An 18522-nucleotide genomic window follows, 5' to 3' on the forward strand; every position below is an offset into this window, starting at 1 on the left:
CAACCACCGAGGCGATCACAACCGATTGACCTGGACGGGGCTAATCCAAGCCTCCCATTTCAACTGAATCCGAGGCCAAAGCTAGCGCATCAGGCTAACCAGGATCCCCATCTCCAGCCTTACGGGTCTCCACGCACGGCAAACACGCAGGTAGACAGCGTCCCAGACAGAGCATACGCTAGAAGCAATGCCCCGTCTGGGAGGACCCCTTCCTGCCTAAGTGGGGTCCACAATGAGGGGTTGCACACAAAAGACAAGGACATAAACAATACAAAACGAGACGCAAGACAAGTACTGTAAGATGTGTGGAAATAAACATGTAATCTGGGCTATTGAAAGTGAAGGATATGAGCACAAATAAGCGATGACAATGACGTGTGATAGATTTAGCATTACCCAGGGTGCACCACGAGGAGGCCTATCACATTACACCCCTAAAGCCTGTTACAATATTTTCTATATGAATCACTTTCAGAAGAGTTTAGCATCTCAATGATTTTTTTTTTCAAATTTTTCATGCCGGATTTTTCACTGTTCAAACAGACTTTTGTTAATACAACTTTTTCACTGTCTGTATTACCATGTGCTAAAGATAAAAAAGCCTTCACCAAAACTGGCCAAATTTTGAACTTTGGGCTGCTTTCAAGGTTACAAAGTTTGAATATGTGTGCCCAATATCTATTCTCTGAACTCATTTCACTTCTTGTATTTCTTTGCATTGTAGTGCAACCCATTCATCACACATAATTGATAGTTCTGTTGGTGATACAATGTTAAGAAACATCCCAGCAATACGTGAGGGAGTAATGTACCATCCCAGCAATGCATGAGACAAAGTGTGAAAAACAAGGAGAGGGTGAAAACATGTCATTCTCTCCAACAACATGTTTTGGAAAGGTAGGACATTTATATATAGGGCCTAATAGGCATCTCACAGACATTATGTAAAATGAGCATGATCCTAGTACATACTCCTTCCTTTGACTATTGTTAAGCAGAAGTCCCTCCCCACCAATGCAGAGGTGGATCATGCAGCCATATTGGGTGCCGCTCTAGAAGGGGTGCCAAATGGAGTTAAAAGGGTGAAAAAAGCTTTGTCGACAAAAAAAATGTGGTCAGTAGCGCCAAAAATAGGTTTTTATGATGTGAAACTGTCACAATCGGCAAACGCCAATGATAACCACACAAACACATAGTGGCTAGATGACAAAACTATGGATATTTTAGCTGGAGTGTTTACAGATCCCACTTTTCCTCAACGATCTCTGAAAAATTTTGGTAATTTAAACGAGTACACCAATCTCCTTTTCGATTCTTCGCAAAGGCGAGTGTGCAATCTTGTGGGAAATAAAGTGAATTTATGGCGTAGATATGCTGTCTTTGAATGGAGGTTGGTAGCGGTAAAATTACCGTTGTTTTCAGTATATAACCCGAAGGAGAAAAAAAACGCTCTCTGAAATCAGAAAATTCGGCATATTCATTCAGGGACTTTGATAGCCCGCGGGTTATACCAATAACAGTACAGGACTTTGTACTCCAAGGCAGTCTACTTTAAGGCATGGATCACGCAAACTAAATTTAGATGTGAGGTATGTGTGTGTGATATCAACAAATTAACTATGAAAGATTATTCAGTAATTTCTTATGATGAAAGAGGTGATATCTTACAATTATTTCATGCAGATTTATGTGGTCTGTTTCCAGTGGAGTAGTTGGGTAATTTAGATATTTTACCATTTTAAGCGAAGGTATGAAAATCAAATGGATAAGAAAATTGAATGTTTAAGATAACGGTCTAGAATTTGTAAATCAATAAATGGGACATTATTTGGAGCAGCGGGTGTCTCAACATTTTTGACTCGCAGAGGCACTTTCTGGTATATAATTTCTATGGCAGAGCCCCCTTCAAATAACTTTTTGTTTTAGTCATAAAGTTACTGATTTATTTTTATTGTTTAAAAATATTTATAACTATTTTTTTAAAATTTACAGTTTCTTTCCCTTCAGCGGCCAAGGGCTCCACAAAGCACCAGTCGAGAACTGCTGATTTAAAGAAACATGGTATTGTACTTGAAAAAACGATCCTATACAATTCAGAGAGCAATGGTGAGGCATAATGAGCCATAAGATGTATTTTAGTACAAACTAAAATAATCAGTTATGACAGTAAACTGCCTTTAGTTATCTGGGCAGATGATGTGGCATGTACTGCACATGAGGGTCATGTGCCAACCACCCTCCCCTGCCTCTAGGAAATATGTGATTCTGAGAACACTGCTTTAGCCGAATATTACAGATTTGAAAAGTTCAGACAAGCAAAGAAAGAAAAGTTCTTTTTTTGTTCAACCAGGCTAAATTTAGCCTGGATGAACAAGATTCACAGATAGCATGTGTAACCTTTATCTTGAGAAAGATAAAGACAAGATAAAGAAAAGAGCATTCATAGAGTATAAAAGTGGGTGAGGTGACCTATTATTGTTTACTGATAAAAGAAGAGTGCTGAAGAAAGCGATAAGGGATAGTAAAAAGGAGAAGTTGAATCTAGGTTGGCAGATAACATTGGCTCTGACTCAAAATCATTTTCTCGATACGTCAATAATGGATGTAAGGGGACAGTTGGCCCCCCTCTCGAGAGGAGACTCTAGGTTAGAGAGCAATGTAGGCATGTGTAGTGCTTACAATGACTTTTTTTGCGTCGGTTTTTAATGGAGATAATGATATTCGATATACGGGTGTTGCATGGAGTAATAAAACCCTCAACGATATTCAAGTAGAAGACGTGGAGGTCCTAAATCTTCTAAGAAACGTATGTGCAAGCAAAGCACCAGGACCAGATGATATCTATTCCAGGGTCCTCAGGGAATGTGCTAATGAATTGTTGGGGCCAATCGCACAGATATACAGGAGTAGTGTTGCTGAGGGTATCTTCCCAAGGGATTGGAAACTTACTAATGTTGTTATAATATTTAAGAAGGCTAGTAGAGAAGCGGTGTCCAATTATCGTCCAGTGAGTTTGACGAGTTCCCTCTCGAAAATTTTGGAAATTATCATCAAAAGACAGTTTGTGAAGTGGATAGACGAGAATAAGTTATTGTCGGATAATCAGCATGGGTTCAGGAAGGGAAGTCATGTGTAACTAACCTCCTTTGATTCTATGATCACGTGACGAAGGCTTTGGGTAAGAGCAAAAATGTAGATGTTGTTTACCTTGATTTCCAGAAGGCATTCGATCGTGTCCAACATGGTAAACTCTTGAAGCGTTTACACGAGATTGGAATTGGGGGCAACTTGCTGAATTGGATAGAATCATGGTTAAGAGATAGGTCGCAACGAGTTATGGTGAAAGGGGAATTGTCTGGTTGGACAGGTGTCACAAGTGGAGTTCCTCAAGGAAGTGTCCTTGGCCCCATAATTTTTTTATCAATCAGGGTATCAATGGGATTACTAGCAAATTCACAGATGATGTGAAGCTAATGGGGGTAATCGGGAATCAAAACGATAGGAAGTTGCTCCAGACCGACTTAAACAGGATTGCAGCATGGGCAAATGAATGGAGCATGACATTTAGCGTTGATAAGTGCATGGTCGCTCATTTTGATTCGGACAACCCACGGTTCTCTTACGAGTTGAATGGTGTCACTATCCCGGATGCAACTAGGGTCACCGATTTGGGAATTCTCATTGACGAGCGGCTTGGGTGTTCTGAACATAGTTCAGCGGTGGTCAAAAAAACAAATAGAATGCTTGGTCTCATTTTCAAAAAGGTCTCTTCGCGTTCGTCTAATCATTCTTCCGCTTTTTCGAGGCTTAGTTCGTCCTGGACTGGAGTATGCTGTAAGGTTTTGGAGACCATACCTACAGAGACATTTAGCGTTGATAAGTGCATGGTCGCTCATTTTGATTCGGACAACCCACGGTTATCTTACGAGTTGAATGGTGTCACTATCCCGGATGCAACTAGGGTCACCGATTTGGGAATTCTCATTGACGAGCGGCTTGGGTTTTCTGAACATAGTTCAGCGGTGGTCAAAAAAACAAATAGAATGCTTGGTCTCATTTTCAAAAATGTCTCTTCGCGTTCATCTAATCATTCTTCCGCTTTTTCGAGGCTTAGTTCGTCCTGGACTGGAGTATGCTGTAAGGTTTTGGAGACCATACCTACAGAGGGACATAGACTTGGTTGAAGGGGTGCAGAGAAGAGCTACGCGTGTCCTTATTGGCAGATGGGGCTTGAGTTATGAAGAGAGACTTCATTTTTTGAATATGTTTACATTGGATGAACGCAGGCATCAAGGAGATATGATCGAAGTGTTCAAATTTTCAATGGGATGGATAGGATGGACCATGAACTTTTAGTACACTGCCAATCGACTGCTTTTACAAGGGAACACCAGTATCGATTGGTGAGGGACAATGCAAGGTTATGGTGTCGCAGGGAATTTTTCTCTAATAGGGTTGTTAATAAATGGAATAGCTTACCCCGGAAGTAGTAAATTGTAGCACAATTGACACGTTTAAAAAGAAATACGATAAACATGTTGGGGTAATGCGAGAAGCTATCCATACTTAGAATAAGACAACCATAAGTATTCTTTATGGGCATAATATGTTTTTTGTATAATATTTGTATAATATTTTATCATATGTATATATTGATTATAATTTTTGTTAATTGCATTGTTAATTGGGTTGCTGTATTTTTGAAATATATGACATCCATATTTTTAATTGCATATTTTTCTCAGCCACCTCGTTGGGCATTTTGCCTGTTGTGGTGTTGTATTTGTATAAATAGATACCCATATAATGTCTGCCACAATGTAGGCTACCCACACTAACAGTGAAAACTCTGGACCGCAGACCCGTCAAAAATCCCACAGAGATGTTGCTTCTGCTATCTGTTGTGGATCACATGTACAATATTAGACATATATTTCACAATGGCAAAAAATAAAATACAAAACCTAATCACATAAGGAATATTAGCGCAAATAAAATTTGAAAAGGCATTCATAATAACAAGTTCTGATAGTTGTTGAAGAAAGGTCAATAAATTAATTTTATAAGCTTAATTATATGTAAAAGTTATATAACTTTTTACCTCCTTCTTCATCACTTTTAGTTCCATATATTAATTCATGCAGAGATTCATCAAACCACTCAGTAGATAATTGTTCTCTGATACCTGAAGACTTATGCAAATCATTATTACTTTTGACAGTTTTGTTGACTTCTGTTCTTTCAGCTAATAGTACCTAGAAAGTAGAAAATATTGTTTTATTATTTTCCAAAAGCACCCTGCTAATCTGCTGAAATTTTGAATTCTTGAAATATTATGAGTGATTTGCAGTGTAAAATGAGCGCAGCTGTGGTGGTAGAGTGGTCATAGTGACCAGAGATGCCACTGACACGCTATAACAGGTCAAATACCTGAAATTTCGTGAAAGGAGGCATAAAAATGTGGTCCCTGCGTTGGTCCCTGCTCAGGGACGCGTTCTTTTCTAGTTCCAAGATGAAGAAGTAGAGAGAAAAAACACCCCCACTTTTTCCCCTTGTTTTCAGTCTTATCAAAAAAAAAAAACGAATCTGTAAAAACTCTACCTTGAATATTCATAGTTTTGTAATCTAGCTGCTATGTGGTGTCACCCCGTTTTGCATCGCGAAAATCTCTGGTGTGTACGTAGAATCGGCTTTAGGAGGGGCAGAAGGATTTCTTCCACACAAAAATTGTAGACCATTAACGCTCAAAAAGAATTTTAAATTAACATAGTATAAAAGACTATTTTGTCCAATATTTTAAATTTTCTACAAAAATATTTTTAATTCATAATCCCCCCCCCCCACCCCATTTTGCCTTTGGTGAAAATCCGGGTATTTGGAACCCGCGATTGTGTAGCGGTAATCGGCTAAAAATACGATTTACTAAGGGTTTCCAATTTTGAGAGTTGGCTATTTCTTTGAAAAATGCTCTGGTCGCCATGAAAATCCCAGACCTACAACATAAATATGTATACATTAAATTTCAAATCCATGAAAAACCAATTTGAAGGATAGATTCAGGGCCGCAACTAGGGGGAAGAGCAGGCGGGTCTAGTTCCCCCCCCCCCCCCCGGGCTCTGGACAAGAGGGGGCGCAGAGAGAGAATTCACCCTTTATAACTGCTTCTTCTACATTACGTGGGGTGCCAAAATGTGTACTGGCCCCACTTGAGAAAGTATCTAGTTACAGCCCTAGATAGATGGCACCACCTACTGAACACAAAACATGCTGAATGCTGGGCGCACACACTCAAACACACTGAGTTTCACCAACATAAATCTGACATAGCTCCCATATTCAGGTGTGAAAATATGTGACAGTTGAATGGCAACAAATCAGACTGGTGGACCAACAGCGAGGGAAAATAAAATCATTCTACCAGGAAATCGCTTCACAAAGATTGGTATGAAATCCTTGCTCATATGAATAGAGATAATCGGAAGATAAGTGTCTGAGAGAGTGTGTACTGAGAGAGAGAGAGAAAATCTCATTTACATTTTAAATTTAAATCAGAAAATACTATTGAAAGAGCTAAGATTTTTTTTAAAGAAATGAAAAATCAATCAAAAGGGAATTTATAAATTGATTTATTAGTAAATATATAAATGTGTGCCTTCAACTTTTAATTACAGTGGATCCTGCTTATAACGCTTTTCAAAAAACTGGCATAAAAACGTTGTAAGCAGGAAAACACTTTAAACGGGAAATCTTAATAAGAATTACTTAAAGTTGGGACCATAAAAATCAGTTGTACTAAGTGGAAAAATGTTCTAAATGGGAACGCTATAAGAGGGATCAACTGTATATTTGGTTTAGATTTGTTATATGTGCTACGCGTTCGATATGTTAAATTCTCATTAATGGGCTTCTTTGTAAGCTTTTCCTACTAGTACACAATGAAAGTAAATGAGTCTTTGCATAGAACATGTTTTAGAAATGAATCATTTGATTCATAGATATACCTGTTTCTCTTACCCAGAACATGGCCCACTGCTCTGTCTCAACGAAGAGATATAAGCAGGTGATCAAAGACCTGGGGCATGCTGGAAAAAAAATTAATAGAGATCCCAGTTAATGGGGGGGGGGGGCATAATTTTTCAAGATAATTGTTTTCGAGAGGGACCCACTTTCACTCAAAAGGGACCCAGATTTTTTGAATACCCTGTAAATTAAAGTACAATGGCATCTCTGGTGACAAACTCGCATCGCGAGGATCAGGGTTCGAACCCCACCGGCACCACAGTGGTGGTCGGCTCAAGTTGGTTTTCTGTGGTTCCCAACTTCACGGCGCGAATGCAAGCCGATCACCCTGTTAAAAAGTCTCACCACAGAGAGCAACAGGCCTACAACATTTCTAATATTCAATCATTACACTTCACTCACTATTCGAAGTATAGATGGCAGTACTGGAATATCAGACACAACACTAGCTACACACTCAGACTGTTAGGTACACTCACTTTGTTCCAGACTCTGCCATGAAGCTGGGCTGGAAGAGATTTCCGCAATGGGATAAGTCCGGTGGCAGAGCCCCTGGCATTCATTAATTTAGTGTAAAATAAGCCAATGCTTATTGCTTATTTAAAAAAAAAAATTGATAAGGAAAATATTACCTACATTTATAAGCTCTTCTTATAATCAGAAATGCCATTGCGCGCTATACCTATGCATCAAATACCTAAAATTTCGGGAAAGGACGCATAAAAATTAGATTCACGCATCCTCCGGGACGCGTTCTTTCCTAGTTCCAAGATGAAAAAGTAAAGAAAAACCTCCAACTTTTTTTTCTTTTTTTCACAGTCTTATCACGATCTCACGCGACCTTGAAAAAGTGGTTTTACTACTTCGTGTACTGTACTGTATTGTATTGATATACACGAGGGTTGTTGAAATTGAGAAGTGAAAAGAGAACGTATAAAACCATGCTGATTAGAAAAGAAAAATTTTATGGAGTCAAGGTGGGTGCAGATTTCCTTTGCTATGATGTGTTCAAGAATCTTACACCAAGATGAGGCAATTGCAATATGTCTGAAATTGAGGTAATCAGTAACAGGACCGGATTTGTACCCCCCCCCCCGACACTCATAGACTCGATCAAAAAAAAATCATAAATTTTTTTTTTAAAATAAATTAAGAAAAAGTTACATTCTCCCCCCCCCCCCAAGGCACGTTCTGCATTGCCCCTGAGAAAAATATAATTCCATGCCATTCTTTCCATACAAAATAGAGAAATGACATCTACATACTGTTCATAAAGTATGTGTTTCCTTCCGTGGATGCTATCAGTGATTGATAATCTTGGTTATATGAATTCTTAAAAGCTTTATATTTAGCTGTCTATAGCTTAAAGTTTTATATTTTCTTTCTGAAGATGTTTAATCGGAAGAAACGATTTAAAAAATTCAAATTACAAAGCTGCGGACGAAAAAACATGTTTACCGCGCGGCTGTTAATGGAATACAATAACGATTATACAGGAATTTCGGCAACGAAGGTCATGCCCCTGATAAATGATTGCCGATAAATGCTACGAAAACAAAGTTGCGTCTTTGCCAGTTGCTTAAATACAAATACAACGCCACAACAGGCAAATTGCCCAACGAGGTGGCTGACTTAAGAACATCATGGATCCCCGAGCCATTTTTTGGAGGCCCTACCTACTACTGCTACACCACACATGCACCCCGCCCAACCCCCCCACCCAGCGGAACCCCCAACGAATCGGTACATGCGGGAATGTGCGTGTATGTGTAGTGAAACCTGACGTGAAGTTTTTTGTTCCCTCTGTAATGCTTGTTATGTGTAGTGCTGCCATATGCCACCAGTTTTCCAACTATGAGTGAAGTGTTATGATTGAATGATTTATCGTTGTAGGAATGTTGCTCTCTGTGGCGAGACTTTTTTACGGGGAGATCGGCTCGCATTTGCGCTTTGAAGTTGGGAACCACAGAAAACCAACTTCAGCCGACCACCACTGTGGGGTTCGAACCCGGATACTCGCATCGCGAGTCCATCACTATAACCACTCGACCACCACAGCGGCTCACAAAGACATTTTTTTATGGCTGCTAGATGAAAATGACTATGGCTGTCCTCTACGGGTGTTTTCCCTAACGATGACGGTAATTATTGACGCCACGACAGCGTGAAATCTAATTTTCTGCCAAAATCCGGAGAAATTTCAACAAATCCGGAGAGAGGGCGGAAGGATGAAAAATCGGGAGAGTTGGAAGGTCTGCGTTTTCATTTGATCATCCACACCATTTTGAAGTATGTCAAGAACTAAACATTAAAGATTCTGGTGATATCCGGAGAGCGGGCGGAAGGATGAAAAATCGGGAGAGTTGGAAGGTCTGCGTTTTCATTTGATCATCCACACCATTTTGAAGTATGTCAAGAACTAAACATTAAAGATTCTGGTGATATTTCTGAGCTCACTATGGTTTTTTACAACAAAAATAAGTCTTTCAACAGCCATCTTGAAATCACATGCAAGCAAGCAGAGCAGCGAAATCGAAATATCTTGAACCCGCTTCTCTTATCATTTGTTGCAAAGTTCCCACCCTACTGCAGTGCACCCCACTATATACAGGCGCATTGGAATCCATGTGTTGGATTTCGCTGCTCCGATCTCTTCTCCCCTTGTTGCTTTGCTCTCTGCCTCACCGTTTTCAGCCTTAGGAAAGCTCTAAAGAACTCTTCTGCATGGAAAACACCATAAAGGAATTTTTACTGCAGAATATATCCAGTTAGCTGACTGCTCATTGCAGAACAATACTAAATGTTCTGCTTTCGGAAATGGCAAAAACGTCAATGTAGTTTATCTTGATTTCCAAAGGCATTTTCAAAAAGGTCTCTGTGTTCTCCTAAATTTATTCTCCCACTTTCCCAAGGCTTAATTCGTCCTGAACTAGAGCATGCCTTAAGGTTTTGGAGACCATACCTACAGAGGGACATTTACTTGGTTGAGAGGGTACAGAGAAGACCTATGCATGCTCCTGTTGGCACACAATGCTTGAGCTATGAAGAAAGACAAAATTTTTTTAATATGTTTGCATTGAAAGAATAAGGTTTTTTTTTCAGCTACCTTGTTGGGAAATTTTCCTGTTGAGGCCTTCATGATTACATTTAAATTCCAGTCAGATGGGGTTGGACTAAGATCTCATTCGCCGCTTATGTGTTAGAAAATACCCCTTATTCCCCCCCCCCACCTTTTTTTTTTTAATTTCACAAATACAAACATGTGTTACACGAATACAAGTATGTAGTACACAAATCTAGAAATGTGCTACACAAATACAAACACAAGAAAAACAAAAAATGGATGCACACATATTACAAACAAACACTTTGTAGCATCAAGGGACTGAAAAGTCCTTCCAGCAGGCCTAAAGAAATAAGCTATAGAATATTTTTTCTTCCTCTTGCAACAGCATTATTATATCTATTAGATATGTGTTCACAAATGTATTTTCGCTTATCTATATATATCTGAATAATGTTCACAAATAAGTTGTTTTTCACGAAGCTCAATATAATACAACCATCGTACACCACTTCTCTTATTTATTATTATACTCTTTTGCTCTTTCAATGCTTTCATCTAAATGGTTTCGTAATCTATGCGTCTGACGAAGTCAAAAATCTCATGATTTATGTTTTTATTATTATTAAATTGATTTTCAGTGTGAAAAATGTTTAATATCTTAGGGGCAATGAAGGAAAAGCTCTTTTTATATAATGTTTTATTTGGTTTTGGTACTTGATAAACTTGATTATATCTATTTGTAGTTCTATTTTGATTTTTCGTTAAGTAATTTTCATTTAATATAAATTTAATAATATTTAAATATTAATAATATAATTTCCTTTATTATAAATCCAGATAACTCTGACATTTGGAATAAAATATAATTGAGGAGTATGGATTTAAAAGTTAACTAAGTTTATAACATTCAAAGCAATTATATGAGGCGAGTCATAGGGCAAGAGTAAGATAATATACTTACTGGATTTAGACTAGATGTTAGTTCAAAAAATCTTTTTGCATTCTGAACTGGTAAGGAAAATTCAGAACTGCCTGATTCTATATACATAAAAAAAAAACAAGGTTAAAACGTTAACATCAAACCTCATTCTCTATGTTTTTGTTATAACAAATAATTCATTCAAATTCAGAATGCTAAGGATATTTATGCACTGAATAAATTATACAAATGATAATGAAGAAAAGAAATTTTATTAAAGCATGTTCATTTTCTCTATACGGTTTCAGAAAAATTGACATAGGCTGATTAAATTTGATTTTTTCTTTCAAAAATAATTTTTCATGTAAGAAAAAAAACTTTCCCAACTTTTTTGGTATTCTTCATTCACTTTTTGCAAAGTGAAAATATACATATACACATAGGGCGATTCATATATACAGCACATTGCAAAAGTTAGGACACTAGTTGAGATCACACAATGAGAATTACTTATTGTTAGGAACACTAAAATGAGTGTTACTAAGTGGAAAAACTTTCTAAATGTGAACGTTACAAGTGGGATCGACTGTATATTTGTTTTAGATTTATTACATGTACTACATTTCATATGTTAAATTCTCATGTAATGGGCTTGTTTGCAAGCCTTTCGTACTACTAGGCAATTAAAGTAAAGGAACCTTTGGATAGAACATGTTTTCAGAAATGAATTATTTGATTCAGAGAGATATCTCCTTTTCCTACCCAGAACATGGCCTGCCGCTCTGTCTCAACAAAGAGATAGAAGCAGGTGGTCAAAGACCTGAGGCATGCTAGAAAAAATTCATAGGGATACCAGTCAGTGAATTATGGGGGAAGACAATACATTCAAGAGGTACCCACTTTTATTCGAAAAGGACCCAGATTTCTCAAATAACCTGGGTTCGGGACCCAGGTAAATTGGAGTACAGCGCCATCTCTGACTATAAAATATAATACTGATCCAATTTCATATTTATAGTTTGTGCTATCGATTTCAGTTCAATGATGATTGCTCCTTTGAATTCCCCCCCCCCCAGGGGTTGTTTTGAAAAAAATTTTCTCAGTGCCTGCATTAAAATAAAAAATGCTGGCCAAATTTTATATTTATAGTGTAACATGAGGGGGCCCGCCAGTTACTGATTGGGAAATCACGCAGATCGCCTGTGGAGGTTCTGCGCGGGTTACTCATCTGTAACATGGCCTTGTTGACGCTCACCTGACCTTTACCACTTACGTAATGGTAGTGCATGTGTTATGTTTTATTATTGAGTTTGTGTTATGTCTATTATATACTTTTGTTGCACATCAAACTCAAAATAGAAAATAAATGTTAATGTGAAATATCAAATTGTGATAAATGTTTTACAATGTTTTTACCTTCATGCCGTCTGTGGGCAGTGAACCACTTCACGGTCAATAATTTCACGAGGTTTTACAATCCAAAATAGGCCTATTGTTGCGGACCCTGGCCAGGTCCCCAATGTTTACATTCTGTGTTGCCAATTTCTATATGATAAAGTTTTGTAATAGTGTTTTATTTCGTATAGATATGCAAATGAGATGTTATTTGTTGAAAGAATTATGATAATTTCAGTACCATCCATTCTCAGTTGTGATTCGTTCTCGCATAGCGGATGAGAAAGGGTTTCTTCATATATACCAGCAGTGTGCCAGGTATCAACGCTTATGCATTTGCACTTGAATTTGCATTCATGCATTCTCGCACTTGAGTTCTAAAATCAATTATGTAGACGTTCACTGCCGAGTCGCCAGCCCACGCTTCGTGCGAAAGGCTCCTCTTCCTTCTTTGTCATGAGTTGACAAAAGGGTTTCCTGCTGTGATGCTGCTAGAGTAACTTCGCCTCTCCTCTCTTTGGTCGTCTCTCTATCCGTTCCAGTGATCTGTAAGTACAGTCAAGAGGGAATGCCCTCTTGTTAGAGATGGAATGTTGCTGACAGACTTCGGGACATGCTTTCATCCATCCTGGACTCGTTTGAGTGGTGCTCTGCTGAGCTAGTGTCATCGAGATGAAGACTTGGATTGACCTTTGGTAGTTGGAATTGTGAGAATGAACGGACAGATTTGGTGAGGACGTTTCAATAGTTATATATGATGTATTTTTTTAAAATAAACTTTTAGAAAAATTTATTGTACCAAATAACTCAATAATGTTTAATAATAATGTTTTAACAGATTTAATGTTAATAAATAATATTAGTGGAAATAATAGTGTCATTCATTGTTGTCATTCGCAATTAATTTCTATGTTAGGAAACATTAAAACAAACCGGGAGTACAACACTGGTGGTTGCAATAGCTTCAGCAGTTTTAGCTTCGTTTGATTTCTCTATATGGACCCCCCCCCCTCAAATTTCAAACCCCACCCTTTTAGTTAGTCTTTACGTCATGAAATAAAATTACTGACCAAATTTCATGAATATTAGCTTCAGAAGTTTTGGCTCTGCGTGGTATCTGTTACCATTATAGCCCAAACAAGGACCGAATTTAAAAAATATATATTATTTTGTCTTTATGTTATAAAACAAAATTTCAAATTTCATGAATATAGCTTCAGGGCGGTTTCGGCTATGCATGATTTCTGTTACTTTTGAACTCCCCTCGTGACACCCTCAGGGGTCGAACTTTGGGGAAAAACCCCTTCTTAGTTAGTCTTCAAGTAATGAAGTAAAACTTCTGATGAAATTTCATGAATTTTCAGCGGTTTCGGCACGGCCTGATTTCCATGTTACATTTGAACTCCCCTTGGGGGTTAAATTTCGAGAACCCTTTTTTAGTCTCTACATCATGAAATGCAGCTTCTCATGAATGTAGCTTCAGCGATTCAGACTCTGCGTGATTTCTCTATGTTACATTCAAACCCCCTCAGGCCCCTTTCACATGGAGCGGATGCGGATCCGCATGCCCTTTCACACAAGCACTAAAGATGCAGGTGAAACGCCCGCATCTTTAGTTTGAAATTTGTGCATAAAAACTATTTTTTTGCAATTTTTGTAATTATTTTTCTACTTCAGCCTTGATTCAGTGCCCATAGGCAGCCTAGAGCCATTCTTCGGTGGTTTAATCTAGAGCCCGATAGAATATGGGTATAAAGATGCCTTCATTCCGATCTTCACAAGTAGTCGATGGGAGAAAGTATCTTAAAATATTTCCCAAAGATTTTGAAAAAAAAAATCTGTCTTTTCGGAAAAATATGAAAGAAAAATTCCAAAAACATCTAATGTTCGAAAAATTCAATCCAAAAACATCCAAAACATCTATGTTTCAAAAAAAAAAATCAGGAGATATCAGACTTTGCAAGTAGAAAAAAAAGGGAGGGGTGGCAACCGATGCGCCTAGTGGTTGAATTTTAAAAACTTTTTATTTTATCTGAGGTGAGGCTTATTAAAGGACACGCCATATTATCATATACCATATATTAACGAAAACATGAGAACAATCTTGATTTATAATTAATGTATAGAATATAGACAAAGACACAATGCAGCAACCAGCAATGTGACCGGGATTGATACAGGATGTAAACACATACATGGACGGTCTTGACCACTGTCTTTATATCTTGTTGCCAGATACAACAGTTCTCCCACGCTTAATTGAAAAGTTAATCTGTTACATACTCTTGCAGGTATGAGGGAGATCTGTGTTGCCTTGTTGACCTACGAAGCTGGGTTGGTCTGTAACTGGTACATGCTGGCTGTTTCTTGGTTGCGGTTGAATATCTGAATTCTGGGAGTCATCAGGTTGTTGCTGATACATTCCTGGACAATAAAAGTCTTGCCATCTGGGTTGTTGTTGAATCTGTTCATCAGAATCATCACTATCATTAAATTTGGTAGTTGGTAAGAATGAGACTGACTTTTTCGGAACCTCTGTTCTTCTCAGTTGATCAATATGTCTTTTGAAAGAATAACCATCATCCAACTTCACTTGATAGTGAAGCTTTCCAAATTTCTGAATGACGGTACCAAGTTTCCATACAGTTCGATTGTTGATATAACATCAGGCTTGTATTCTGTCTCCCACACTTAATTGTCTGGACTTAAGAACACTGAACACACAATGTGTTTCCTGGGTCGAAAAGCATCGAATTGAATACGGATATTACGTTGCAAATACATTTCAGCCGGAGTTTTACCATTTGCCAATGGAGTGGCTCGATATCGAAAAACTATTTCTCTCACTTTCGCATGCATTGAATTTTGGCTCATTAGACATTGCTTTCAATCGATTTTTCAATGTCTGTACATTTTGCTCGGCCAAGCTATTAGTAGCAGGATGTCCAGGTGCAATAAGCTTCTGAAAGATTCCATTTTTAGCACAATTGTTCAGGTGGTTCGATAACAAAGAGAAAGCGGCTTACCGGCACTGAAGTTTCTTTATCTCGTCGCAAATTATTTTATCCGAGGTGAGGCTGATTAAACGACACGCCATATTATCATACACCATTTATTAACGAAAACATAATGAGAACAATCTTGATTAATAATTAATGTATAGAATATAGACAAACACCCAACGCAGCAACCGGCAATGAGACCGGGATTGATACAGGACGTAAACACACACATGGACGGTCTTGACCACTGTCTTTATATCTTGTTGCCAGATACAACACTTTTATAAAAGATTTTTTATAAAACTTTATAAACCCAGCTTACCCCGGATTACACTATAAAAATTTTATAATAATTCTTTTAAAAATGCAATCAGATCAGTTTATTGGTTGCATTTTTTAAAAAAAAGAATTATTATAAAATCTTTATAGTGTAATCCGGAGTTAAGGCTAAGCCCGGATTAGTAATCAACTAATAAATAAATTTATTAGTTGCTTTCTCATGTTTTATAAAATAACTTTCATAAACCTTTTGGAGTAAAATCTCATCCTTAGATTAGTCACTTCTGAAATATAAAATTTCATTTTTTTTTCAGTTCATAGACTGAATATCAAGTAAAATATACTTGTAGGTATCAGGGGAACCAAAAATATTCAAGTGCTCAGGGCCTTCGAACGTCTTATTCCGGCACTGAGTGAACACTGTACGTGGATAACGTTGTTTAATAAAAGTATTTTTTTAAATTAAGAAATTAAAAAAATAAATACTTAAAATAATTTTAAAAATATTATTTTTTAAATAATTTCAAATATTTAAAAAGAAAAAAATTAAAATTTTGAAATTAAATTTAAAAGTTATTTAAGTATTTAGTGTCAATTAAATATTTGTAATGAACAGAACGGCTTATAAGTTTGGTCCCGTCAGTGGCCGTTGGTGACAAGTTTTATTGTGTAAAATTGTAAAGTATGGACAAAAGGCAGTTAAAGTTGCTATATCTCCATCTCAGAAGGAAACGGAAGGATAGACGTATGTGGGTACATCCTATTGAGGAACAGGGACCTTCATATGGTGTTTTTAAGGGTATTTATAAAAAACAATTGAAAAAATTCCGTGCAAAATCATCTTTAAAAAGTAGCCAAAGATGCAGACGAATTCGCTTTGCATCCGCATCGTGTGAATAGCTCCGAATAACCCACCTATCAAAACTTGTATGTGCGGATGCAGAGCCCTTAGGTTTTGACACATGCGGACGACGTCCAGACCCGCATAAGTAACGGAATCTGATCTACTGTCAGGCTCCACGCCATCAATTAGTGACACATTCTTCATGGATGGACATTTTAGCCCACTCCGAGTAGCTTTTTGTGAATATCCGGTTTTTAAATGTTTCTCTTTTGCTTTATTTCCAGAAACAGTTTTTTAGGTTAATCCATGTTAATCAAGTTAAGGTCTGAAATGACGCCACGTGAATAATTCAGCGTGGGATAGATTTTCACTGTTATTGGAATATCTCCGAGAGATGTAAGCTTTTGAATGATTTCGGCTTGTTTGGGTGTGTAAGTTTCGATCAGCAGGTCTCCTGAACAGAGAGCCTTCACTGATTTTAAAGTACCTACTGTGCCATAGAGAGCTTTATCTATTACAAATGGTGATACTTTGGCCAGCTGTTTTTCGGTATCCGAAGAGTGCAGAAAGAAAAATTAGACAGTTGAAGTTGAAGCAGTTACAGTGACATGTGTTTGATTTGAAGCTGTTCTCTGACGTTTTGGTGCATTTTGATTTTTTCCCATATTTAAATGGGTATTGTTTCACTTCCACCCACCATGCCCCCCATGGAGCCCTACGAGGGGATGCGCACACGTAGCCAATGAAGGCCAGTAGCAACGTCAGGTTAGGTGAGAGCTATACACCAGCGAAACAGGTGAGCAGAAGCGTTCAAGATCCAAGATCGTCGAGAAGCAGCACCAACAAACCTCAACGATGTCCGGCAGGCCCGGCCCCTCTACCTGCCCAGTGGATCATTCTGTAACTGTTAATATTTATAAATGATTCTTTGCGCATTTTATGGCCAGGAAGTGGTTCCTCCTGTGAAAATGTCCTTGCTTTTATCAGTGATGCTACTCCATACATGGTGAAAGATGGAAAAGCACAAAGTGTTTTACCCTAACCTTGTACACGTGATTTGCTCAGTTCATGGGTTGCATCACATTGTAGAAAACTAGAGCTGAATGTGTCCGTGAACAGTCATTTCACCAGTGAAAAAAAATATTTGTGAAAGCCCCATTGCGATCAAAAGTGTAAAGGGTAAGAGACAGAGCATGACTATGCAAAGCTTTGAAAAACATATCGTTATATATTGTAAAGGGAATTATATGCTACTTGATGAAATAAGTTATTTTTGTGTATGAATATTTTTAATTATTTCTTAATGATATGCAGTGCATTATTTATGGTGGGTTTTTTTTTTAATATTTTTACAGGTTTTTTTCTTTTTTAAATATGTTTTGGATTGTTTAATGCATGTCATTCTTTCAAATTGAAGGTACAATTAATACAGCCAATTTTAATGCATATTTTTCTATTTTCAATTTAATATTTTGTTTATAGTGTTTTTTTTTCTCTATTTTTAATGCATATTTCAACGTTTTTTAAGCCATATTTGCATATTTTAGTGCATATCTTGTCCTTTTTTTATTACGTATAATCCAGGCTCTAGTAATCATTAAAATGAATGGACTGTTTATTGAGCAGTGATTTCACAGTGGACAGTTTGTGTGGCTTTTTAAATCTACTATGTTTAAACCAGGACTTGACAAATCCTAGGAGTGAGGTTGCCATGGCGACTATAAAATCAGTATTGGCACCTAAAATTTTCTACAGGTGATTACTAAATCAGTCTAAGAATGGCACAAAATTTTCTGATTTCATAATGTCTCTTCCAACATGAAAAGGAGCCATAAATTGTAAGATTATTCCATTAACTGAAAAAACATTATTTAGGATAGTTTTTCCTTGGAGAGAACTACGCTTGGCTTCCAAGAAATTTTGGTCTGGCACTTAAATTTTTTTTCCAACTTGTCAAGTCCTGGTTTAAACCAACACACTGTATAAACGTAAACAC

General features: G+C 37.4%; 1 protein-coding gene across 2 annotated transcripts in view; it reads right to left on the reverse strand.

Annotated features, from left to right (window-relative positions):
• LOC149074672 (uncharacterized) overlaps nucleotides 1-18522 on the reverse strand; it is a 363805-nt gene that overhangs the window by 332769 nt on the left and 12514 nt on the right. For both annotated transcript variants that reach the window (XM_089247127.1, XM_089247128.1), the window contains exons 3-4: nucleotides 11049-11125; nucleotides 5102-5255 (exon numbers count right to left, since the gene is read on the reverse strand). In XM_089247127.1, coding sequence (XP_089103253.1) covers nucleotides 5102-5255; nucleotides 11049-11125 — 231 coding nt within the window. The remainder of the gene's footprint in view (nucleotides 1-5101; nucleotides 5256-11048; nucleotides 11126-18522) is intronic.

Source organism: Pholcus phalangioides, unplaced genomic scaffold, assembly GCF_987345545.1.
Source record: "Pholcus phalangioides strain wild (caught in Gottingen) unplaced genomic scaffold, Ppha-v1.0 ptg000017l_1, whole genome shotgun sequence".
NCBI classification, from domain to species: domain Eukaryota; kingdom Metazoa; phylum Arthropoda; class Arachnida; order Araneae; family Pholcidae; genus Pholcus; species Pholcus phalangioides.